The sequence below is a fragment of the Nasonia vitripennis genome (genome assembly GCF_009193385.2).
Source record: "Nasonia vitripennis strain AsymCx chromosome 4 unlocalized genomic scaffold, Nvit_psr_1.1 chr4_random0003, whole genome shotgun sequence".
Lineage (NCBI taxonomy): Eukaryota > Metazoa > Arthropoda > Insecta > Hymenoptera > Pteromalidae > Nasonia > Nasonia vitripennis.
In genome coordinates this window covers 3139641-3167618 of record NW_022279638.1, presented here as the reverse complement: position 1 = coordinate 3167618, position 27978 = coordinate 3139641, and the positions used below count along the sequence as shown (strand labels likewise).

General features: G+C 36.5%; 1 protein-coding gene across 9 annotated transcripts in view; it reads left to right on the top strand.

The window, feature by feature from the left end:
* Positions 1–27978, top strand: part of LOC100679705 (nuclear pore complex protein Nup98-Nup96) — a 429239-nt gene that overhangs the window by 12175 nt on the left and 389086 nt on the right. For 5 of the 9 annotated variants that reach the window (XM_031928065.2, XM_031928066.2, XM_032601886.1 and 2 more), the window contains 3 exons: positions 1209–1296; positions 1372–1590; positions 23003–23245. In XM_031928065.2, coding sequence (XP_031783925.1) covers positions 1266–1296; positions 1372–1590; positions 23003–23245 — 493 coding nt within the window. In that variant the 5' untranslated portion in view covers positions 1209–1265. Of the gene's footprint in view, positions 1–1202; positions 1297–1371; positions 1591–23002; positions 23246–27978 lie in introns of those variants that run through there. The other 4 variants (XR_004345266.1, XM_032601888.1, XM_032601890.1 and 1 more) reach the window with 1 other exon arrangement.

Genomic DNA, 27978 nt, shown 5'->3' with positions numbered 1-27978 from the left:
GAAAATCGCATTTGTAGACGTTGGTAAATGTTAGAAATTTTTCTTGTGAGTGTATTATACATGATTCTAGTTCATTTTAATGTGCCTAATACGAGTTAGGTGTTCGTTTTGCTTTTAACTACAGATTTTGCATAAACTGTACATATGCGACTGTGATTGCATAAAGAAAATGATAAATTTTTTTCATTTATTTTTCATTGAGTGCTTATGATAGAGATGGAAAAATATGTAAGAAATGCTGCTCTTACACTGTTCTTCTTCTTTTGTAACGTACTCTTTTTTCTTCAAACGATCTATGTAATGGATTTCTATTTCTCTTTTTGTTGTTCGGTTTTTGGTCTCTCTGTAACATCCAGCAAAAATCCGCCATCATGTTGACAACCCATCTTCCCTGATACCGATTCTCCATTTCACTTATGTCTTGATGGAATCGTTCACCTTGTTCTTCACTGTAATCTTCTAGATTGTCAGGAAAGTAGTCGAGGTGAGAGTGTAAGAAGTGCAATTTTCATTAAACAAGTTCATTAAACAACCCAAGTTTTTGTAATTTTCTAGTAACTCGTCAACTATATTCTCGTAATCCTCACTTTTCGTATTTCCTAAAAAGTTTTGAGAAACATTTTTCAAACATTGCTAAGCTGCTTCTTCAGTGTTGTCCATGCTTATAATAAAATTGGCATCTTCAAAAAGTCGGCGAATTTGTGGACTATCAAAAATACCCTCTTTCAACTTAGCATCACTTATTGCGGGAAACTTTTCTTGCAAGTACCGAAAACAGTCTTTCTCTTTATCCAAAGCTTTAACATACTGCTTCATAAGTCCTAGTTTAATATGCAGTGATGGTAGCAGATATTTTGAAGGTTCTATCAATGGTTTGTGTAGAATGTTCTTCAATCCTGGATTAAAGTTAGTTCTCTTTTCCCATTCTTTCTTGACATAGTGATTTATCCTGCCTCTACTATCCCATAAACACAAAAAGCAGGGATTTTTGGTATAACCAGATTGTTGGCCTAGAAGCAGAGTAGCAATGTTCAGATCACCACAAACTTTTTTGCGTACGATTTGTCAGAGAACCACCCATATATACTTCTACACACGCGCGCGCGTACGCATGCACATATCTGCACACTTAGAGTTGACACTAAGAAAAGCGGATATTCGCGTTTATTGAATGTTACATACTATTTATTTTATTTTTTGTGTTCCAGATTGAAGCTCTCCCATCCTAAGTACATAGTTAATTATTTGCTGGAGCAGGATAGAACATGTTTGGGCAAACAGGAAATCCTTCTTTCGGTACATAATTATTTTCTTATGTTGGACACATTATATTTCTTTAACTTTTAATTTGTTTTAAAATTGTGGCTACAGGTTTTAACGCAGCTGCTCAAAATAGCCCTTTTGGCCAGTCAGCTTTTGGAAAGACTATACCAACAACTAGTTTTGGAACCACTGCCCCACCTGTTTTTGGAAGCAATACTTCTCTTTTTAATTCAAAGCCAAATGGTTCAGGCCCTGGAGGTTTATTTGGAAACACTACGACTACTCCCACGTTTGGATCGAACAGTGCTACTTCATCTTCATTTGGAGGTACTGTAAATAGGTTGAGTTATTTCTTGTTCAAAATCTTTATGAGAAAAATTTTCAAATTTGATCGGAAATGCAAGATATTTAAAGAAAATGAGATAATTGATAATATATCTTGTAGGGGTTATAATGGGGTTATTTATTCCCGTGCATAATCGTTGATAAAAGATCCATCCATCGACGGTTTAGTGAGAGGAAATTATAGCAGCTTGTTGCAGGTCTCTAGCAGGGTGTACGAAGCCTGACCCTTAGCGCAGTTTTCTACACGTGCTCGTCCTCGAACACGCAGCCCGCGGAAGTGTCGTGGATTTAATGCTGAGAGAGAGGGAGAGAGAGAGAGAGAGAGAGAGAGAGAGAGAGAGAGAGAGAGAGAGAGAGAGAGAGAGACGGAGCAGGGCCAATAATGCAGAGAGAGAATAGCGATCAAGCAGGTACTTACATTCGCACTCGTGCAGACTCGCAAGGGATACCTCGTAGCCTTGATTGGAGTGGCGCAAAGGGGGTGATCGTGGCATACGCTGGGCAAAGAGAAAGGTACCTTGTGGCTTTGAGTGTGTGGCCGGGTGCAGGAGGAAGACTAGCGGCAATCGGCTGCACTGCTCGCACGCGGTGGACAATGCTAAACGGTTAAGAAAGAGAATTCGACTATTCGGCTCGGTGGTACGATGCTAATTGTCGCGGCAACGCGGAACGCGGCAGCATGGGTATAGCGGGATTTCTTCCACTCTTTCCTACTCTCACACTTAAATACTTCTTATTCATGAAATACATAAATATACTTAAATGTAGTGTGGGAGAGAGGGACATAACGAGTGCACGAGAGTTAACTCGTTATAGAGTAATAATGTGTTATTACGAAAAAGAATGAGGTTGAACAATAAAAATTAGTTTTGGATATTAAGAAATGGTGTACATATGTTAATATGATATATATATAGACACACACACACACTTAAAGGTACAAGACATCAATATTCAACATTGAGCTAGCAGCTGTAAAGGAAGTTATAAAAGTGATAACCCCGTACTGCTTACGACCCCTAACGCTGCATACCTAAAGTCTCCCGTTCTATTAGTAACCAGCTGGAATAGATCTATTGTGCAGAATAACGTGATTTGAAAACATCATTTAATGTGTGTCATTTAAACATCATATAATGCGCATCGTCTAGCGAGTGAGCCAAGAAGTTTAAGTTAAATGTCTTGTAGAGTAAAGCGCACTGTTCGAAACCCCTGGACGCTCTACTTGAGGGGGGAATTGCTTGAGGATTCCGAATAAATTACAATAACTTTAATTATTGTAATTTATTCGGAACGGTATCAAAATGTAACATCAAAATGTAACATATTGCGAAGAATGCAAAAATCTATCCAATAAGTGCCAAACGAGCTCTGCACTTAAGGGGGTCTAAGACCCAACTTTTACCAACAGTACGAGTGCTGGGTAGAAAATTACTTAAAACTAAACAAATACAATGAATTATCAAAAACCAAGAGTTAGTTGCCCTTCCTTTTATAAAAATCTATCGCCGTGTCAAGTTTAAAATAAAAATATTAACGCAATAATAAATGGCATTTGAACGAAAATCAGTAATCGCAGCGTACATATGCAAAATTCTCACTCTTAGTTTACCATAATTCATTGTAATTCTTAAGTTTCAAGCCATTTTCTGCTGTGCACTTGTTCAGTCGACTCGGTCGGTAAAAGTTGGGTTTCGGACCACCTTAAAGGGATACAACACCTTTAAATCCTGAAAAAAAAGAATTATGAGTAAAAATGACAAAATCAAAGTAAATCATTTGAATTTTTTAGTGATATTTAGTATAAATACCTTTAACTTAACCGTGCTAACACCATAATTATCCCTGCTGGCCCACTGTGGCACTTGGTGCAATGTTTTATGAATTTTTTCATTGTACGTAGGATTCTAAGTGAACAAATGGTTCTTTTGGGCTCAAATTCAAGGAGGATACTTTGTACACCTGTATTTTCGACGTGAATGCAAAGATTTTAATTTTAATGTTTGGAAAATGTTTTATACACAATGAGGTGACATAAGCGAAAAAAGAACTATTTGTTCACTTGGAATCCTACGGACAGTGAAAAAATTGCACAAAACATTGCACCGAGTGCCACAATGGGCCAGCAGGGATAATTAAGGTTTTAGCACAGTACAGTAAAAGGTATTTATAGTAAATATCACTAAAAGAAAATTTAAATGATTTACTTTAATTTTGCCATTTTTACCCATTAATCTTTTTTTCAGAGTTTAAAAGTGTTGTGTCACCTTAAACTCTGTGGCTAAGATCGGTAATTTATAATTTAAATAATTTTATTAAAGAACAAAAAATAAAAAAGTATGAATTTTTGTAATGCATATGGGTACTATGTAGGAATCATGCGAAACATATGGGAACCTCATGAAACACTTCTGAACACCATGTGGATACCATATGATTTTCACGTATTTTCCGTGTAGTTTCATTCATCAAAAGTTATAATTTCATTCATCACGTGGGAGCTATATTTAATATATGTAGGAACTATGTGGTTCTAGCTAAGAGTCCACTGGATAATTATCACTAAATTTCACATGATTCCTATGTGGTTTGCATGAGTAACACGTGGTTCCCATATGTAATACGATTTCCATGTGTGAAAAAAATAAATAAACGGTCTGTTTTTCGTTATGTTGTGATACAAATTAAGAGAATGAACCTTGGTGGATTAAAATTTACTGAGTAGAAGTAGATATAGGCGTAAACGAACGTAGCAGGAGCTGTGGTCCTCTCGTCAGGTCGCTGGTCGACAAGCCGGGTCGTCCTTCCCCGTGGTAGCAAGAGTTAGTTGAGATGTCTTATTCTTTTGATAACACACATCCTTATTCCTTCGCACGCTATCGGTAGACGCTTGCTACACAGTCAGTCTAACGTACGAGAGCTGACGCGTTCGTGCCTATGGCCGGAAGCTATCTGTCTGTCCTACGGACCGCGACTTATACTTAATTTTTTGACTAATATTACATCAAGACACACTTTGAACAAGTTTCTATACGAACTCTAAAAATTACTATTATGAAGCTTCCTTAAGAAAGAAGAAAACAATTTTAAAATTAGTAGGTGCAGGTCTTGAACTGTTATAGCTTACGTTTACAACTTATTAAAGAGTTGCGGGGTGGCTCCTTTTGATTGCGCAGTGTGCATGTTCTGTTATATAAGAGTTGAAAGCAGAATACTTGCCTTTTATCGAGATTGAGCCAGCGAGACCCGCCGATGCAGCTATTTTGATGAATAAAGCGCAGAATGCTAAAATGTGTTTACCGCGAAGATTAATATCGTACTGCATCGAAGCTCAGCCGGAGTAAAACTAGGGTGTACACCCCCATTTTGCGCTCCTTGTATATCTATGTACTCATGCTACAGCATAACAGTGTATGCAACTTCAGCAGTAAATCTCAATCTACTCTTAGCAACTTAAGGGGGCAAACCACTTTTAAACTCTATAATAACAGATTTATGATAGAAAAATTACAAATTAAAACTACGTATTTTGAAAATTTGTCTAGTGATGTTTGGTAATGTTACCTTTACTTTTACTGTGGTAAATCATTTATTACACCCACTTATCCACTGTGGCACTTCATGCAACGTTTTGGGAATATTTTAACTGTCCATAAGATCCCAAGTGGTCCTTTTCGGCTGAAATTTTAGGAGAATACTTTGTACACTTGTAGTTTTAGTATGAATGCAGGAGTTTTGATTTCAGTGCTTAGCAAATGTTAAGCGATAAAGACGGCATTTTTTCCTTTGTGTCTATTATGGCATCGTTTTGCTTATGAAACAATTTCTACTTATTTTTTTGTCTAATATCTTGTACCAATCGGTCTAGCAATTGTTTAAATACATCGATTGGTGTGTTTGGCGAAATCAAGTGGCTGGCGCTACGCTTGGCGCAGGGTCAGGTTTCGACCAGCGAGTGCGTGCGCGTCACTGTGCTGACTCTACGTCGAGCGCGGCGTTAAGTCCGAGTGTTATAGCTTTTCGCGAAGAAAAACTTCGAGGTCTTAGACACACTGGCATTTAGCGCTCAAATCGAAGTGAGCGAGAAAAAACAAGAATCCAAAGAGTGTAAGCCGTTTTCCGTGAACTTTGTTGGGGTTAGCGTCGCCCTGCGTGCTCTGTGGTGGCATTTTCGGTTATAATACTAAACGCTTCATCTCTATCTAAACTTTCCATCGTATACTTTCAACCTAATTTAAATTTCTATTATCAACATTTCTTTTAGTAGTATTTAAGTTCGATTAATAATGTATTTTGTTTGATATTGCAATTACTTAGAGCACTGCTCCGTTAAGCAGCCACAGATGATTCAATTTAGTTCGATCTTTTCTTAAGAGACTGCTTAAGGATATTTTTATCGCCGACTTGTCCACTAGTTTACTTGTAGAGAACTCCCGCTGTTTGATGCCCTGCGAAGAGATAAGCATATCAATGTCCTTTATTTCAAAGTCAAATTTATGCTGTAGTGCTTTTATTATAGAATCGTTCTCGAGTAATCCTTTGACTGGTTCTTCTCTTTTTTTGATCAATGATCCCAGACAAGTGAGTCTTTTTCGTTGTTTTATTGTTTTACTATAGTCTTTTTGATGCAAGGATTTAGTGCTTTTATTTTCGTCTTTTTTATCACGTCATTTTTCTTTTAATTCTGCTTTTCTGATAGTTACTGTTCAGTTCGTTTTATTCGTTCAAGTAGTGTAGGTGTAAATTTAGGCTTTTTGAATTTCGCGCCGCTGCTCGCTCTCCGTTGCGACGTTGAGAGCGCGCGCGCATGCGTTGAGTTGCGCGCCGCCGGCCCCGCTTGCGAGCGCGCGCGAATCCTGTTCGGACTGCCTAGCGCTTCGCACGTTTGGCTTCCTTACGCTTTTCGATTTTTTTTGTCTTCTGACGATGAGCCAGTGACTTGTTCTTCTCAGAGCTATCACTGTTCACCTCGTTCTGCGCCGTGTTGGTAGTGTTTAGCGGAAAATTCGCGATCGCGTCGTTCGCGTGTGTGTATTTGTGCGAGTGTGTGAGTGTGCCTCGAGGCGATAGTCTTAAGGTTTGTTGGCGAAGGTGTCCACGTGTTGTACGTGACTCCTTCGGGGCGAGCGAACAGTAACCACGACGATTATGCTATATAGAGCCCCAATATGGGCAAATGCAATGCGGGTGAAATCGTATGCACGAAAGTTGACTACCGTGTATAGGCGGAGTGCACTAACAAGGAAAGGTACCCAACCCGAACTCACCGATTTTGATGATTTTCATATATGTTGTAGAACATAAAAAAATAAGAGACACGTATTTTTTTTATCGGCTAATTTTCACTTTTAAGGGGTAAAAACCTCCCCTAAAGTTAACCCCCAAAAAGCGTTTTTTTTTTTAAATATCTCGGCTTAAAATTAATATTTTTCAATGAAACAAATTGGAGGTTATTTCTTACAAAAAGAGCAAGTATTTCATGGTGATTTGAAGAGTAAGGGTAGCATCCCCTATTTTTTAGGGGTTGAAAACATATATTTTTTGGCATAATTTTATAATAAAAATGTTTAAACCGACTAAAAAAAATTGGAAAAAATGTTTAAACATCCTTAATAACAAAATTTAGTTGACGTCTTTCGGTGTTTTCATAAATATTACCCCTAAGGGGGTAAACCACCCCTAACACAAAGTAACTGTAAATATGTAATTCAATACATAATATTTCGTAGAAAGTTTGTATATAGAGGTTTTCGAGGTCGCTGATTACAAATCTGTTATCAGATTTTGAAAATTCAAAATGGCGGATCCAATATGGCGGACGGAAATATCGAAAAAAAATTTTATATAATAAAAAAGTTTTAAACGACTAAAAAAATTGGAAAAAATTTGTAAACATCTATAATAAACAAATTAAGTTTTTCGGTTTTTTCATAGATACTTCCCCTTAGGGGGGTAAACCACCCCTAACACAAAATAACTATAAGTATACTTCAATCCATAATATTTTGTAGAAGGTTTGTATATAGAGGTTTTCGAGGTCGCTGATTACAAATCTGTTATCAGATTTTGAAAATTCAAAATGGCGGATCCAATATGGTGGACGGAAATATCGAAAAAAAATTTTAACTTTCAAAAAAACTTAGCCTGTACATGTGAACTAAAGAGCCTTAAACCCTAAACCCCTAAAGAACAAATAGGCTAAATGGTTGTGCATTTTAACCAAACGACTCCAAACCCCTAACCTCCAGACAAGCCGAAGGCCTATGCTTTACCGTAGACACGAGTATAGACATATTACCGATATTTTATTCTATCATTTTGTATGTAACAAATAACGTCTCGTTTTATGTTTCAATCAAAGATTATTTATTTTTCTGCTTTTATAAATTAGCATAATTTCAAAAGTAATTTCATAAATTATAAAGTATTTCATAAATTGCATAATTATATAATTTTATAAATTCAAAAAGTCCACACTTTTTTGCAAATGAAAAAACATAGGTTAATAAAATTAGTTTATCAAACTCTTTTGCGTTTTGTAATAAAATTTAATGTTGTCAAACTTGGGAGTTTTTCATTGTTACAATTATTTCGTAAGCCAAACGTTTTTTAGATGAATTCTCGAAGTAATGATTATTGTATCTATAGTAAAATATTTACAGTCTGGAATTCCATAATAATACTATTTGATACGATTTAATGAATTTATCAAAAAATCTAAATTTAATAATAAATATTATTCTAATTATTATTATTATTTTTCATTATCATTGCTATTATCAGTATTACTGTTATTATTGCTATTGCAATTATGCTTATTCTTCTTCTTATTATTATTATTATTATATTACTATGATAATTTTTGTTATTGGTAAAAATACATAAAAGAATATTAATACTCGAACTTCATTTGCAATTAAAGAACACGTTGTTATTGAAAGGGAATTTTATATGCATTCATTAGTTTAATGAATGTTATCGTACATTCAATGATAATTCCACAGATAAATGTCTTTCACTCATAAAAGTTGTTGACAATATGTGCGAATCAGTATGTTCTTTTTTTAGATTGTTTTCATCGAGTGTTTACCTCAGCTGCCTGTGTTATTTTTTAGGCAGTGAGTGAGTTTTGTGGGTATTCTAGTTCGATGCCGGAAAGTACGAATAGTACGTCTTTTTGTTTGTCAGTGGTATCATACAGTTGTAGAAAATTTTCTTTAGTGATTTTATATAGATTTACATTATTCAATTTCAAAGTGAATAAAAGTTGAATAAAACCAAAAATAGAGTTTTCCGAACATCACAAAGTGGAACGAGAATTCTTCTCCAATGCATAAATTAATGATTTGATTCAATTTACATTCACTCGTTTTATTCTGGTAGAAATGTAGCAGTCGTGCCTTACATGCAAAAACACAGCTTGTATAAATTTTACCGCTTGTTTTCATTTTAGATTGAAAAATGAAAATTAATCCGTTAAACGTTCTAAACTTATTATTAGCATACTTTCAAGCGTTAAACATACCAGATAGTGTCACGAATTATCACGAAACAGAGTTGGCCGAAAAAATAAAAGAAATTTTAATAGATGCAACACATGATTTCAACGATGTAGAAATGATTACTGATGACTCTTTGGATTTTCAAGAAGAGTATAAAGACCATAATGTGGAAATAATTGAAGATGAAGTGCAACATCATTTTCCTGATCCGGATATAGCACCAACAAATCAATGTACAGCAGATAATGAAGAACTAGATTTTGAATACAAAAAAAGAGCTGTAGAATTTTGGAGAAGTAGCAAAACGAAGCAAAATTTAAGTCTCAAAACAGTGCAAAACAGATTCAAAAAAGTATCATCTATTAGTCAGCTACGTCGTTGGGCTCATTCAATTAATAAAGGTGGCACGTATAGAGAAAAAGTAGCACAAATTTGTCAGTATACCCTGGATAATTTTAAAGCAGCTCTCGACAGTGGTTCAATTATCCATGATGAAGATATAATTCGATGGGCCTTACAAGCTAAAAAAGAAATTGGTTTTGATGATATTAGATTCAAAGCTTCTAAACATTGGTTACTCAAATTTAAGCAAGCACACCGAATAGTTTCTAGGAAAATAAATAAGTTCATAACAAGAAAAACACTAGAAAGTAGTGCAGAACTTACGGCTAAAGCTGAAGCATTTATCGATGACGTTAAATCGTGTATACCAAGGATTGGACTCGAAAATTTGTATAATACAGATCAGAGCGGATTTCAGCTAGAAATGCATTCTGGAAGAACATTAGCAGTAGAAGGAGAAAAGCAAGTGCAATGTCTGGTACAGTCAATTTCAGCAACAACGCATAGTTATACTATACAGCCACTAATATCAGCTACTGGACAACTGTTGTCACCGCTATTTCTTGTTTTAAAGGAACCAAGTGGCAAGTTTGGCCCTATTGTAGAACAAAACATATTTAGACCAGAAAACGTGTACGTGGAAGCATCCAAATCTGGAAAATTAACAACAAGTAAGGGAACTAATAACAATTTTTACATTGTAATATCGTTGATCAGTTAATTAGTAAGTCGTTTAATTGCAGATCACTTCAAAATCTGGTTGGAAAAAATATTTTATCCCTATGTAGGCCATCACTCAATACTATTACTTGATTCTTGGAGTGGTCATTGTGACAAAGTTATAGAAGAAACAATGCCACAAAATAAAATTATTAACATAAAAAAATTCCAACTGGAACCACAGGAAAAATACAACCACTTGATGTCTATGGATTCCGTATTTGGAAAAACTTTGTCCGAACATTTTCTGATAATGTAATATTAATGGCTCATGATATGAATTTACATGTGAGAAATAATATAATTAAACTTCAATCATTGGTTCACAACTAACTGTCTTCACCGAGATATATAGATTTGTTTAAATATTCCTGGTATAAAAGCGGTTACGTCAATGAAAAACCAGATAAATTTGATAATCCTATAGATTTCAGTTTTGGAAAGTCTTGTGCAACACATTGTGAAATAGAAGGGTGCACAAACATTGCAATTGTACGATGTGGTTGGTGCAAAAAAGCATTGTGCTTTAAACACTTTTATGAGGACTACCATTATTGTAAAAACATCGTAATAATATATTTTATGCTCAATACAAAAAATGCACTATGGCAAAAGATAAAAGATTGTAGATTATTATTATACTCTAATATTATAAACAAAAATACATTATAAGTTGAATTTACAATAAAGGAATTTCAATAACATTCTGATAACAATTTCTACGGAAATTATAAAACTGCTTCACACACAGAATTTTCTTGTTTACAAATTTAGGAATTTGAGGTGGTTTGGTTAAAAAGCACAACCATTTAGCCTGTTTGTTCTTTAGGGGTTTAGGGTTTAAGGCTCTTTAGTTCACATGTACAGGCTACAAAGATAACACATTTATAACAAGTTTTTATGAAAGTTAAAATTTTTTTTCGACATTTTCGTCCACTACATTGGTTCCGCCATTTTGAATTTTCAAAATCTGATATCAGATTTGCAAAGAGCGATCTCGAAAACCCTTATATACAAACCTTCTACAAAATATTATGGATTGAAGTATACTTATAGTTATTTTGTGTTAGGGGTGGTTTACCCCCTAAAGGGTAGTATCTATGAAAAAATCGAAAAACTTAATTTGTTTATTATAGATGTTTACAAATTTTTTCCAATTTTTTTAGTCGTTTAAAACTTTTTTATTATATAAAATTTTTTTTCGATATTTCCGTCCTATTGGTTCCGCCATTTTGAATTTTCAAAATCTGATAACAGATTTGTAATCAGCGACCTCGAAAACCTCTATATACAAACTTTCTACGAAATATTATGTATTGAATTACATATTTACAGTTATTTTGTGTTAGGGGTGGTTTACCCCCTTAGGGGTAATATTTATGAAAACACCGAAAGACGTCAACTAAATTTTGTTATTGAGGATGTTTAAACATTTTTTCCAATTTTTTTTAGTCGGTTTAAACATTTTTATTATAAAAATATGCCAAAAAATATATGTTTTCAACCCCTAAAAAATAGGGGATGCTACTCTTACTCTTCAAATCACCATAAAATACTTGCTCTTTTTGTAAGAAATAACCTCCAATTTGTTTCATTGAAAAATATTAATTTTAAGCCGAGATATTTAAAAAAAACGCTTTTTGGGGGTTAACTTTAGGGGAGGTTTTTACCCCTTAAAAGTGAAAATTAGCCGATAAAAAAAAATACGTGTCTCTTATTTTTTTATGTTCTACAACATATATGAAAATCATCAAAATCGGTGAGTTCGGGTTGGGTACCTTTCCTTGTAAGAGTGGCGTCCGCTTACCGTACGGTATCGGACGATGCTGCCTACATTATAGCAGGCATGCCACCCATTGACCTTTTAGCGTCGGAAAGAAAGGACGTATTCGAAGATAGGAGACGATCAAATGACAAAAGCCAGAAAGAGATCTGGGATACCACAAGAAAGAAGACGATGGCTGAATGGAAAACAAGATGGGACGTTAGTGGCAAGGGGCGATGGACTCATCGCCTTATACCAAGGATAGAAGACTGGATTGGAAAAAGACATGGGGAAGTTAAGTACTACCTCACGCAGTTTTCGACCGGGCACGGATGTTTCCGGGCGTACCTGCATTGGTTCAAACTAGACGACCGTCCAAACTACCCAATATGCTCAGATGCAACAGAGGATGTCGAGCACGTCTTTTGCCAGTGCTCACGATATTATCAGGAGCGAAAAGAACTTGAGAGTTATTTTCAGACCAGAGTAACTCCTGAGTCGATTATAATGGCAATCCTGACTTCAGAGGATGGACGAGTCAGAAAGGACGAAGAAGACAGAAGAAGACGAAGAGGCTGAGTATGTACGTGTGTGTGTGTGCGACGCAGAAAATGAAGGATGACTATAGTGATGACGACGACATCAACGACAAGCGGGCGAAAGCCCCCCCCCCCCCCCCCCCCCGCAAAGCATTGCTTGACGGTGGTACCGGGGGGTTCAGGAGCATAGAAGATGAAGCTTGGCACCATTACCAAGGGACGATAAAGGCAAAGGAGGCGTTTCTTTTTATAGCTAGGTATTTTTTTACCTGGCTGTAAGAGAGATGGGTATAGTCGGTGTGAATCCGACACAAGGCTAACATTGGCGATAGGGCTGACTCGACCTCCTAATCAAGGTCATGCTATAATCTTTCTAAGATATTCCCTAATACCGCTTTTTCTGAGAGAGAAACAGAAAAAAAACACACACACATATGGAAATGGGGGTTGATGCAGACAGGGATAAAGAGCTGTATGCAAAACGCAAAGGAATGCGCACTTGGATCGCCTTAGCAGCAGAATCGATGAACTGATGGATTATGTCAGGGACAGGTACAATGTGTACAAGCAAATTAAAGATCTTGCCCAAATCATAAGAGCGAGCTATAAGAATCTCTGCATAGCAAAAGATAACTTACAGCAATGCCAGCGCCCGGGAACTCAGGGGAGGGAACCCCAGACGACCACGAGCCTCAGATCTTGGAAGGCGGGTACAATAGAGGAAGCCCTAACTACTCCACAGGATAGAAATAGAGGAAACAAAGGAGCAGATAATCAACCTAAAAAGACAGCGTAGCAGGAAGTCGTCACAAAAAAGTCAAAGAAAAAAGAGAAAAAAGCAAGCAATGAGGATAAAAGTGTCCCTGGCGTTACAAACCATAATAGGACCAGCAAGGATGGACCGAAGCGGGCAAGATCTCCCAGACAGGATGCTTTGATCATGAAGGCAGCAGAAGGAAAGATCTATGCAGACATTTGTCAAAAATGAAAGCGGCTCCGTCACTTAACACACTGGGGAATAGCGTAAATAAAATACACAGAACAGTTGCAGGAGATCTTCTGATAGAGCTTAAACGTACAAAAGAAGTCAAAACCTCGGACTTCCAAGAAGCAGTTAAAGCGGTACTAGTGGAAGGCGCCACAATAAAAGCACTCCAGGAAGAAGGAACCTTAAAGTAAGAGATCTGGACATGCTTACCTCAAAAGAGGGTACTGGAAGCACTACAGAAGAAAATCGACAAAGAGAACATCATAGAAGTCTCTACGATAAGATCTCTGCGAAAGACGTATGTTGACACGCAGATTGCAGTGATACAGGTACCAGCTCAGATAGCGGCTAAGATTACTAAGCTACAGAAGATAGGAATAGGATGAGTCAACTGTAGGATCCGGGTGGCTAACCGCAAAAACGAGCCTCCAAGGTGTTATAAATATCTCGGTTTTGGCCATATCGGTAGAAACTGCACAGTAACTAAAGACAGAAGTAATCTTTGCTTCAAATGTGGAAAAGATGGGCACAAAGCAAAGGAGTGTAAGAACCAACCCAACTGTGTACTCTGCAAAGGAGGTACAGGTGGGAAGAGTGACCACGCAGTTAGTAGCTATGCATGCCCGTTTACCGAGCTGCAGTAGAAGTCACTGACAGACGAAGAAAATGAAAATAATGCAGTTGAATATGAATCACTGCGCCACTGCACAGGACCTACCGAGCCAGTATGTCCGTGAGACAGTAATCGACATAGCCATTGTCTGTGAACAATACAGAGACCTGGACAAACCATCGTGGGATATGGACAGTACTGGTAAAGCGGCGATATGGACATGCAGAAACGCCGCTTTCCAGGGAAAAATGACAAGACGTAATGAAGGATTCGTACACTGAAAAAAAAACACAGCCATTTTAACTGAACTCGCACCAGTAATCCGTCATTGTACGAAGACTCGCCAAAATTACCGTAGAGTTCAGCAGTTTTAAAGAATCAGTTCGGTCGTTTTTGCTGGTTTCCCGCGTAAGTGACCAATTTTACGAGTCGCGACTCGCCAAAAGTACCAGTGGCACACAGTTGTTCTTACTGAACAGTCGTTACGGTGGCAGAACGGTTAAAACTAACGGACTTTACAGAAGAAACGACTATGTTTTTTTTTCAGTGTATGCGCTAAGGTCGCAGGCGCACACATTTACAGCTGCTATGCTTCCTCTACACGTCGATAGAACAATTCACTGTTGGACCGGATAGTACAGGATGCTGTAGGAAAAAAATCGGTACTGATAGCAGGCGATTTCAACGCCAGGGCAGTAGAGAGGGGCAGCCAAAGGACGAACGAAAGAGGACGAGCGCTATTGGAAGCATCCGCCCTCCTTGACTTGGTCTTAGTTAACCAGGGATGTTCTTACACATTTCAAAGAGGAGACGCAGGGTCCATCATAGATCTCACGTTTGTCAGCAGCTGTCTGATTAGCTTAATTAGATCGTAGATGGTAAGCGATCATTACACAAATATTGACTACTAAGCGATAATAATGGAGATAATAATATCAAAACAGAGATCCAACGGGAGGGCAACGACAAAAAGAGTCGGTTGGAAAACGAAGGATTATGATAAGAAGGTATTCATGCTGGCTCTAGAAGCAATACAGCTGTCCGGATCGGCGAATGATAAGGTCGAGGAGGTAATGGGAAATATTACCCGAGTCTGCGACGCAAGGATGCCAAGAAGGGCTCAAAACAATAGAAGGCCGCCAGTAAACTGGTGGGATGAAGAAATTGACGCGGCCCGCAAAGAGTGTCATCGAACCAGAAGACAGGAACAGCGGGCTCAGAAGAAATGCTACAAGACTGGTCGTGGTAGAGAAATAGTAGACGCCCTAAATAAAGAACTGAAGGATACTAAACGGATACTCAAGAAAAAAATTCAAGAAAATAAACGACGGTGCCTAAAAAAGTTACAGGACAAGGTTGAGCTGGATCCCTGAGGGCATCCGTACCAAGTGGTAATGAAGAAGATAAAGGGAGGTTATATCCCCCCTCCAAAGAGCCCGGAATTGCTGGATCGTATTGTGATTACACTGTTTCCCCTTTAACTGAAAATAACAGCTATTCCTGAAGCGGAGGCAAATGATGAAATCATTCCAACAATCGCCACAGAGGAATTACTGGCTGCATGCAAAAAAATTGGGAACAACAAGGCTCCAGGCCTGGATAGCATACCCAATATTGCATTGAAACAAGCTATGCAGGCACGTCCCGATGCCTTTGTGGACTTGTACAGTTCATGTCTCGAAGAAGGGACGTTTCCTAATTACTGGAAAAAGCAACACCTGGTGCTACTACCAACAGAAGATAGGCTACCTGGAGAAGCTGCCTCATACAGACCACTCTGCATGCTGGACACCCCAGGCAACATTTTAGAGCACATAATCGGCGTTAGAATGGATTAAGTCATTGAAAAACCAGGCGGACTAGCGGAATATCAATACGACTTCAGGAAAAAATGCTCTACGCTTGATGCCGTAAGCTTCATAGTCGACACCGCTAGAACAGAAGGAAAAAGATGGAAAGAAGGATCCAAGAAGTACTGTGCTATTATTACATTGGATGTTAAAAATGCTAGAAATAGACCGCTTCAAGATAGAGGATAATCCAAATTGCCCAGTATATATAGAAGAATTTTAGAGCAGAACGGAATCCGAACGAACATACGGGCTATCTGGTATACGAGTGGGATGAAAAAGAGAGATTGAAATAATAGCGTTGCAGGAAACATGGCTGGAGAAGGACAAGTAGAAAGACTGGTTAAATAAGTCAGATAGGAAAAATAATTGGGAGACGAAGGCTGCAATAAAACTAAATGGGAAAGGTAGGTGTAAACGAGGAGTATTAATAGGAATAAAGAAATAAATAGAAACAGATAGTATGTTAGAGTGCGGACATGGGCAATAGAATGAACGAATTTTAAAGCGCGATAGGACTATTTGTACAGCAGAAGTGAGTAAAAGAAATAGAGGACTTAGGGCTAATAAGGAAGAAGGGAAGATTTAGAGAGAGATTAATAGAAATTATAAGGAATAAACTTAAGGAAGAATTATGTAGATATAGCAGGAAATTTAAGTCAGCTCATAAACGATTAGCATATAATTTAAAAATAAAACCTGCAAACAAAGGTTTGATAGTTTCCATCGGTCTTCCCAAGGCAAAAAGTGCGTGGAGAAAAATCTACGATCGTAAATACGTCACAAAGTTCATCAACGCACAGGGGCTAAATTAATACTTCAAGGAGATACTAAATCTATGGAAAATCTTTCTTTTGACACATGAAATTGATCACATACTTTTAGTAGGTAGCTTTTTCCGAGTAAACCTAATTTTTCATATTTCTAAAACGTTTCTGAGCCACAGCATACGGAATATGAGTCAGCTCATAAACGATTAGCATACAATTTAGAAATAAAAACTGCAAACATAGATGTGATAGCTTCCATCGGAATATCATTCTTTAAAAAGAAGCAAAGAAATATGTTTAAAAACAATCCGTGATATTATCTGTTCATATGGATGTGACTACTTCGCAAATGGAGGATGTGAATGCAAAACTTGCGAAGAAAAATGTAAATAGATTTAGTCATATGTATTAAGGTTTATGATTATGTAATATATTTGATATTTTAAATAAATAAACTGAATATTATATAAAACCCTTAACTATCGATTTTATGAAAAAAAGTGTCACGATTATTAGCGTCCGTGGCAATAATTAAGATTATTTTATTATTTAATAATAACTTTGATTTTTTGCTACAAACTAAAATTATAAAAAGACAAGACAGGCAATATTCCTGACTACTAAACAATGTAAAAAGAAAATCTGCAGGCTTTTACCAGTGCTTTAAAAAATCACATTTAATCTATACCACCGTCAAACCTCGAAACTTCAAAGCAGAAACCTTACTTGCTAATATTAATTTTCGATGACAATAATCAGGACTTGTAAGTTTCATTTACAAATGCGATGCTAATTCGTTCGTCAGCTGACTTATTCACCGCATAGTATGGATCACAAGCATGGTGAAAATAGAAAAATGTCTATTTTCTCAAAAAGAGTTGCTTACTAAATGTATGTGATCAATTCCATGTGTCAAAAGAAAGACTTTCCATAAATTTAATATTTCCTTGAAGTATTAATTTAGCCCTTACACATTGATGAACTTTGTGACGCATTTACAATCGTAGATTTTTCTTCACGCACCACCTGCCTCAGGTAGACCGATGGAAGCTATCAAATCTTTGTTTGCAGGATTTTTTTTATAATTCTAAGCTAATCGTTTGTGAGCTGACTCATTTTCCGTATGCTATGACTCAGAAAGGTTTTAGAAATATGGAAATGTCTATTTACTTAAAAAAGCTGCTTACTAAATGTATGTAATCGAATGAATACGACAAAGAAAATAATCTTCATAGATTCAGTATTTTATCTAAGTAATAATTTAGCCTTTACATTTATTAGTTGCTCTAAGTTTTGATACTTGCTACTGCGGCCGTTGGCTTCAGTTCTGCTTACCCCGTTGCTTTGATTACGTACTTATCCCTTCGATAACTACGCTCGAGCACTTGGTAGGGGTAAGCTACTTCTGAGACCACCATGGTAGAAGAATTAGCTTAGGTGTTGGCATGCTTAATAAGCATAACCTTATTATAAGTTTATATGCGCGTCGAATGCAATCATAACCTATATAAAGTGGATTGCGAAGAGACAATAAATAAAAACTCTGTAAATGTTGATGGAAATGAGTCCAGTTTTTTTCGCGGGGGTTTTTTCGATCACCGAACACGAATATTATGACAGCAACGCTCCCCAAGGTACCTGGTGCCTGAGCATTGAGCTACAGTGTGACCCATAAGTTGGCAATATTGGCAATGGTTGCCTTTGATTCTATTCATTTTGCAGGCATCCATTAAATGGCCGTGATTATTCCAGAATTTACAAATTAATTGAATCTTTTTTTTACTATTCTGCAGCTATCTGACAAATGGTCTTTATTTTTGCAGTAAACACAGGCTACTTTATGACAAAACAATGCCTCATGTCCATAATCTTGACAAATCTGACACGAGTATATGGCAACGCTTGTGTCTCCTGATATAGCCACTTGATTGCTTAAACTGCAAAATACTTTATTTGCTTTGCCAAATATCAAGTCTCTTCTGTTTAATCTTGTCTCTACTTCTATTGCCTTTGTATAGCATCACTTAAATCCCTCGTTGCTCCTAATTCTAAACGTATTTCCTGCCGTAATCCTTCTACAAAGGCCAATAGAGTTTCCGAATCTATTTTAGTTTCGAATCTTTATTTTTCTTCCGCTGTATATGCTTCCACTCCCTTACTATCCTTTACTTGCAATACTAATTCTTGCAATCTGTTAGCAAAACTGAGTACCGTTTCGTCTGGATTTTGCAAACTTTCCGCTATTTTTCCATAAAGTGTAGCCATTATATCAGTTGATGGATAAATCTGCTGCACAGCTTTGATGAAATTATCGAATATTATTAACTTCTGCATTTAACATAGCCCTGTACACATTGCCTTTGAGTTTCATTTTTAGTATCGGAATTAAATTTGCTTGATCGGTCTCTAATAGCTTATTTTTTGCATGCTTTAATTTTTTTACATAATCATTAACTGACATAGATTTTCCGTCAAATTCTGGTATAAGTTTGGCTACATATTTTAGCGATAAACGCAAATGCGGTGGCGCTTGTTGTTGTTGATCATTTAGCGCCCCACCGACCATGGTGTTTTCTAATGAGCTTTCTAAATTAAAATTAAAGTCGAATTTACTCTGTGAATTTTTTGAATTGCCGATTAGACTTGGTTGCTCGTTAAAACCTTCGATGTCTATCAACGATATGTCCTGCTTCAAACTATTATCGAATTTCTAATCTTCTGCTTTTCTAATCGTAGTCAGCGGTGTTCCTGGTATTATTGGTGCTACTCTTTGTTCTTCTTTAGATATTTCACTTGATTCCTGTTTATTAGGCGTAGTTGGTATATTAATAGTTAAATGGGCCTTGTTAAGTCTTGAAATCGCCTTTTTTATTGCCCCTGTGGAACATTCTTTGTTTATCTGTTCTAAATTTGTTTCTTGCTCTATTTTTTCTATATTTTTAACTATTGTTTTATTAAATGTTTCAGTATTGGGTACTGATTCTTCGTCCCCTCTTTGTGCAGTTATATCGTATGCTGGCGGTGATCGAATTAATTTGTTACTTCTCGCAAATGGTGTTTGGTCGTCGGGGATTATTATTTAATCCTGTAATGTAGGATTATTACGAACAACGCTCCTTGTTAATTTCTGTCCTAGTAGATTTTTCTGATTATCACTCATTTGGTGTTCTCATTTTAGTTATCTTTTTATTTATTGCAAAATTTTATTCAGCGCGAATTTTTTTATTTTTATATCGCACACAAATCATTCGAATGTAATATTGCTGTCCTACTTATTTTACAATACGTGACCTACTTTTCGCGTTTTTGCAAACTACACAAGTTTTGGTCAATTCATTTGCCGCGGCTATACGCGTGACACAGTAATTTGATGCGATTCTGCTTTTTAAGTATTCTTTGGACGGTTTTAGGCTTTAAATTGGTTTTTCGTGATTCTGTAATTTTAAATTCATTTATTTTTATTCAATTCAGTCGTAGGGAAATTAAATAACTCTTCAAATATGTTGTCTATTTCTATTTGAAACTCTGATCGTTCTACTTGGTTGTTTACTATTTATGGCTGCTTAACTTCTTGCGATCGGAAAAATATATATATTTTCTTGTTTAATTGTCTTAATTCTTCTATTAATTTAGATTTATCGTTCAATAGTTTCCGTAAAATTATTCTTTTACCACCTCTTTTGTGATTATTCTTTTTTACCGTATTTACTACACTAGTATCATTCTTTATTAAATGCAATCCGTTCGTTTATCGATAAATAAATTCACTTCTCACACGGCCGGTTAGGAACTGCACGAAATTAATTGTTTTACGTATGTTTCAAATATTGTAAATTGACCTGGTTTTTAAACTTACACAAGCGCTGTAGATCCGACGCGCTGCATTCTATCACCTTGCTGACACTGCAGCGTAAGGTGAGCGCGATCGCCGATGAGCGCAACAGAACTTCACTCACCTAAATTTTCTGTAAACTCCAGATTTTATATTTCTATTGTGCTGATTGCTTTTGTACTCTTTATATTTTATTTATTTCCGTTTATTTAGATATAAGTTTATAAATCCGTTCATAGACCGTATTTTTATGGCTAGAGGGTTTTCGTGCCTTTATGTGCTTTTTAGGATATAAGTAATCGCTATTTAAGCAGATCACAGGACATGTCGCGTTTCAGCGAGCTTTAGGATCAAGAAGACTGACCGCTATTTTAGCAAATCTAGGGGAAAGTTGCTACTAAGCAAACTTGAGGAAACGGTTGCATTCGCACTAGGCAAAACTTGATTTATACGGTGTTAAAACACTGTCACTTTTCAACTTTCTGTCTTATTTTTAGATTGCTCTTGTAGTTGTTTTTATTGTATTTATTAATGTTATGATATATTTTATCTGTTTGCAAGTTTTCCTTGTTTTATAACAAACGTCTAGAGTTCGATTCGTACCGGAACCACTGTTAAGTCATGACCCGATCTATTAATATGTTATTGTACTTACTTTGCGCTGATTCTGCTATCTGCTCTGCTGCTAGTGTTGTCAGGAACCATCGGCCATTAGTGTGCAGGGATAATAATAAGATATAACTCACGATTGTAGTTTTAATTAAGAATTTATTCTCTATACTGTTAGATCGATATCGCGACTAAAATTACTGGTAGCTTTGTCGGCAGCCCGGAGCGTCGTAGCAGAGTCCAGCGTGAGTAACATATGTCGACTGTTCAACGCCTCGTAATCGGGTGTATTCGTTAACTCCGCTGAGCTACTTATTGTACGCAGTCATCATTTTTGTGCTTACGGGCTTATTGCTAAATATTACAATACGTATCAGGAACAGTAACAGTGAATTAGGCTTCGCTACTAGAAAAACTTTTTATAAATGGGTTTTTAGAATTCTCAAATACTGTGAATTTATTCAAAATTTAATTTTCTACAAAAAAGCCAAACCACTTTTATATGAAAAAACCTTTTTGTAAAAAATGACAAAGAAAGAATTGGGAAAAAACAACTTTTTGGTCAAATGTAATAGGCGTTCGCCCTGGGTATAAGATGTTTCTTCGAAACTCTTTACAAGGGGCGAGTGACTAAAAACTGGAAAAAACTAATGATTCCTGTAAATAACTGTTATTTTTGTCTCCATTCCAGCATTCTTCTGCTAAATTTTTTTGTTTTGCTCAGTTATCTTCTGCTTTAGTTTAAACGCTTCATACAATAGTATATTGTGCAACTAGGGGAAGAAACGGCCTTGTTACACACTGTACTTTTTTGACAAATGCCTGTAAATACCCGTTTTCATGCATATAGAGTCAATTGCAAGTTGCGCATTTTGAATCGTAAGCTACTCTCTTGTAAAATTTTCAAAATTTTTCAAAATTTTTTATAAATTTGATTCATTTTGAGTGTTTTTGAGTAGCGGGGGGGATAGCCCTCCCGCACGTTCGAAATGTACAGCTTGTCAAGAAATGTACTTCTTGTCAAGAATCTGTTAGATATGTACATTAAACATTTATCAAACTTGGGATACAGCTACCATATCATAGCAATGTATAAATCTCCCCAAGGAGGATTCCTACGCCAGTATTATGATCTCCAGTAAAGGGTCATTTAAAAAGTTAAGTCATGAGGCTGGAGTGCACAGGGTTCAGAGAGTTCCTGCCACTGAAAAATCTGGAAGAATTCATACAAGCGTTGTTTAGGCTTGAGTGCACAGGGTTCAGAGAGTTCCTGCCACTGAAAAATCTGGAAGAATTCATACAAGCGTTGTTTAGGCTTGAGTGCACAGGGTTCAGAGAGTTCCTGCCACTAAAAAATCTGGAACAATTCATTCAACCGTTGTTTTGGTAGGTGTTTTGCCTCAACCCAATGAAATCCAAGTAGAGATACATGCCAAATATTTGAGAATAGATATGATGACAGAGAGAGAGAGAGAGAGAGAGAGAGAGAGATAGAGAGAGAGAGAGAGAGAGAGAGAGAGAGAGAGAGAATCTGCAAAAGCGTACTCCGAAATCTTATGGCTCGTCTCTTTGTGTCTCCTGCGGTTTCGTATCTCCCTTTTTCTTGGCTCATGCATCGCTCGGTTTCTCCAGCCATCTTACTGGGCTACTCTACTTTCTCTTATTCTCAATACTTCTCGTGCGGCTCTTACCGCTTCGACTGCCGTGTCGACGCGTTCTCGTATCTGTTTCTGTGTGCCGTGTGTGCACGGTCACATGCTTACTATTCGGGAGCGTAAGCAGCGTCGTAGTCTATTATTCGTATTCTCTATTCCTTTAATTATTTTTAATATCAATTTATTCAATTATTACTTATTTCGTTAAGGATTTGGTAATACAAGTACAACTACACCATTATTTGGATCTCAACAAAATGCAAACACGAATTTATTTGGCACAACTAATTCAACGTCCACCTTTGGTCAAACAAATAAGCCGACTACGTTTGGATTTGGACAATCAACTGGAGCTGGGCTTTTTGGTCAAACTCAACAGACAATACAGCAAAGTACACCGTTTGGGCAATCAAATGCTCCTAGTAATACGGGACTTTTTGGATCAACATCAGGTATGACTTGTATTTATGTATATTCACTTAAGTTGAAATATTTTATTAATGGTTGCCATTATGGGACAGATACATTATGAATTGTCAAAAAATTAACATGTTTTACACTACTTTAATAATAGCAATACGCCTTCTTCAATATTAAATTTGAATTGTTTGTATAACCAAATAATATTAGCCACATGTGAAATGAAAAAATAAATCTTTCCTTATTAATAAATATAATGTTAGCAGTAGATAGTACACTAAGTCGGTAGAAAAAAGATGCTACATGGAGTGTAGAAGAACACTTATATGGGTAGACTGTCAGTTATAAGGGTGGGATAACAGAAAAAATTGGTATAAAAGGCGGGTGTACATGCACCCCCTTCCCACACACACACGCGCGTGCGCGCGCGCGGCTTAGTTAGATCGTGGACGGTGAGGGATCATTACACAAATAGTGACCACCAAGCGATAATAATGGAGATAAGAATATCAAAGCAGAGATCCAACGGGAGGGCAACAACAAAAAGAGTCGGTTGGAAAACAAATGATTATAATAAGGAGACATTCCTGATGGCTCTAGAAGAAATACGGCTGTTTGGATCTGCAAATTATAAGGTCGAGCAGGTAATGGGAAATATTACCCGTGCCTGCGACGCAACGATGCCAAGGGGGGCTCCCAATAATAGACGACTATTAGCATACTGGTAAGATAAAAAAATTGACGCTGCCCGTAGCGAGTTTCATCGAACCAGGAGACGGGAACAGCGGGCCAGGAAGAAATACTAGCTGGTCGAGGTCAAAAAGTAGTAGACGCTCGAAACAAAGAAATAAAGGATGCCAAACAGATACTCAAGAAAAAAATTCGAAAAAATCTACGTCGGTTTCTCAAAGAGTTACAGGGTGAGGTTGAGCTGGATCCCTTGGGGCGACCATACCAAGTCGTAATAAATAAGATAAAGATAGGTCATATTTCCCCTCTTAAGAGCCCGGAATCGCTGGACCATATTGTGACCACGATGTTTCCCCTTGTTCCGGACGTAACCGAGGACTACTAGGGATACGAGTAAGTGCGGCGTATTTATTCTTTATTAATAATATATTCGACCTATTAGTAGTTTTAGCGAACGTTTTTCCGTCATTTGGCTCTCATATGCGCGAATCGACACGGCGATTCGTGGCTTCAGGCCAATACGGTTAGGAGTGATTTTATAAACATTCCTAGACTGCCACGACCCCCTCTAGGAGTTTTACTCCGCGGATTTTGAGGGTCACTTTCAGTGCGGAGAGGCTAAAAGGGCCGATCTGTGACTGCCAGTCCAGAGAGTCGAGTGGCGGGAGGCGTTCGCATGAACACATGACTGCGTGTGTATAGCTATAGATCTAGAGGAGCGCGCGCACTGCTTCGAGTCCCTTCGGTAGTCCTCGGGAAAGCGTCTGTTTTAGCGGGCCCGAGTTTTCGGCGGCGTTTAATGAGTAGAGCGTCAGTTCTCGGCGACAACTTGTGAGAGAAGGTCACACCAGGACCTGATCGTTAGGAGATTTCAATAAAGTCATAATATCTGATCAACAATGATTTCACAGTTTATTTTTGAACCTTAATGTAGTCTTGTCCCATACAGCCCTTCAACTGGAAGTAACAGCTATCCCTGAAGGAATTACTGGCGCGAAGGAATTACTGGCTGCATGCAAAAGGATTGGCAATAACAAGGATCCAGGCCTGGATGTCTTACCAAATATTGCATTAAAAAGAGCTATACAGGCACGCCCTGACGTCTTTGTAGATCTGTACAATTCATGTCTCGAAGAAGGGACGTTTCCTATGAACTGAAAAAAGCAACGCCTAGTACTACTATCAAAGGGAGATAAGCCACCTGGAGAAGCTGCCTCATATAGACCACTCTGCATAATAGACAGCCCGGGCAAGATATTAGAGTGAATAATCGGCGTTAGAATGGACCAAGTCATTTAAGAATCAGGTGGACTAGCGGAATATCAAAACTATAACTGTATCAATAATGCTTTTGAAGAAAACGCACGAAAACCTATAAAGTAACCGGTGGGTGTCACAAGAGTCAGTGCTTGGCCCAGTATTGTGGAATAACGGTTGTAGGATTAGCAGATGACATTGGAGTAGTGGTAGTAGCAAAGCAAAAGGAAGAGGTAACAAAAATCGCTAATGAGGCAGTAGGTATAAAGCAGCAAAAGTCGGTGCTGCGCTATCGCGACTAATGCCAAATGTAGGTGGACCAACCGAGGGTCGAAGGGTACTCCTAGCCAGTATAACTACATCAATTATGTTATACGGTGCCCTAATATGGGCGGACGCTATATTAGTAAAGTGCCATTTATAACAAAGATGCATCTTCACACAAAAATACACAATCAAAGAATACAAAAGTTAAACATACTAAACATTATCAAAATTCGAAAAGAAAAATTATAACAGTGAGTATACTTTAATATTATATGTATAATACATGTCTAAACATGTAATAGAAAAGTGTTGTTGCAGTGTATTTACCAACTTTACCTCATAAATTTTTTGATTTGTCGTTGTGCATTTTTATGTACAGGAAATAATTTATTTTTGATATCAGTAGAATAATAAGAATTTTTACTTAAGAATAACGAGAGGTTTAAGTTTGATGTCTGTTTTTTAAATTTTACTTTTGCTGTTATTTGAAAACTAATAGGTCTGAAGATATAATGTTTTGCACATACATTTCTTTCATAACTGTAAAAAAATAATAAAATTTGAATCACTGTTATAATTCTTTTATTTTTCGAATTTTGATTATGTTTAGTATGTTTAACTTTTGTATTATTTGATTGTGTATTCTTGTGTGAAGATGCATCTTTGCTATTAATAGCACGTTTATTACATTCAAGTCCTGAGACAAATTTTTAATTATATAAGTTTTTTATATCATATTTATTATACGCTCAAACATAATTACAATAAAATTTACAATGTAATTTATATTTAAAAACCGCTGCCAATTCTTTGGCACAAAGTTTCCTCAAACAAAATGTATAGTTCAAATAGATAACATATTGTTCATACAGTATAATAATAATTTTTAAAATACTTTTAATCTCAATTATTTTACATAAGGAGCACTCGTCATAATATCAAATCATATAATTTTCACGAAAATATTTAAACCTCAATATTTTAAATACCATAGGGTCCTCATAACCCCATAAAATGATAAATTGTCTTAAAACATTCTGAACTTTAGTTAGCGAGTTATAAGGTCTAACAGAAATAGTAATTTTCAGTTATACAGAATATACAAGGTGAGAGACAAAAAATTTGAATCCTGATATCTTTTAAACTAAACGGTTTTATCAACTGCAAAAAGAACCTAGCTGAGGTGATCAAAAGATCGATAGTGTACCAACATTTTAACCTAATTAAAGCCTTTTTACTCCAGTAATCGTACGACATAAAAAACCCATTTATTTAGTTTTTTATTTTAAGTTCATAAACTAGTCATCAAAATGGTTTAAAATTTGTACAGCAAATAAATATTATCGTTTTTCATTGTGATACATTTTATCAAAACGTTTGACGATTTAGTTTTAGAGATATTAATTATTATTTTTAAATTACCTTTTTTATCATAAAAATTGAACAGAACGGTCAATCTGAAAAGTCTTGCGGGAAAAAGTAGGCAATTGTTAAATATATTGTATAGATCAATTACCAAAACAAGCAAAAATGTTTTTTTTCAAAAATCAAAAAATGGCTATAATATGGCCATAAAATGGTCAGAATCATAAAACAAAAATTTTCCCGAATTTAGAATCAGGAAACATATATGCATGCCAAATTTTATTACGATCGATCGCGTGGTTCTCGAATTATGACGGTATACGTACATACACAAAGCCATCCGCACGAACATTTTCTAAAAACATGATTCGTACTCCAAACACCTCCAAATGCGTTTCTACGAAGTTTCAGCAAAACTGATAATTTTACTATTACTATTCCTCTTAGGAGGAAGCAAAAATATTTGTCTGAAAAGATAATAATATAATAATCGTTCTCTCAAGGAATAACATTTTTTTGCTTCCTCTAAGACGAAGCTTTGTAATAGTAAAATTTTCGACTCTCTCAAAAATAGGTTAGAAATCCATATTGAGGTCTGTACGGTTTGAATCACGTGTTTTTACAAAATGTCCGTATGGATGTATGTGTATGTGTGTGTGTGTGTGAGTGTATGTATACCGCAATATTTTCAAATCGAGGCTTTGAAAGTCTACAAAATTTGGCATGTTTATTCGTTTTCGAATTCTGAATTGTGAAAAAAAAGTTTTTTCTTAATTTTGCCAGCTAGTTTTTCTTTTATGGCCGTTTATTGAATTTTGCAAAATTAGTTTTGGCGTTTTTTGTATCACTTTATTGTGACAAACGATTTAGCCGCCCGCCTATGCTTGATACACTACATTTATACCCACACTTTTGTCAATCCACCCATATAACTGACACCGCTCCCCTTTAAGTATCTGGTACTTCACACACATAACTTGACACCCTTCCCCTATAAGTGTTGATGGTTCAAGAAACCACAAACTATAGTCTAGTAGATGCACCTTATGTCTCAATTCATCCAAATCTGCCAATCCATTATCGAGTGTGTGTGTGTGTGAGAGAGAGTGATAGATAGGTCTTTATTTGCTAAGGCAAAAACAAAATAATACAATTAAGGTCACATAGACTGTGTCGCTACAGTCTA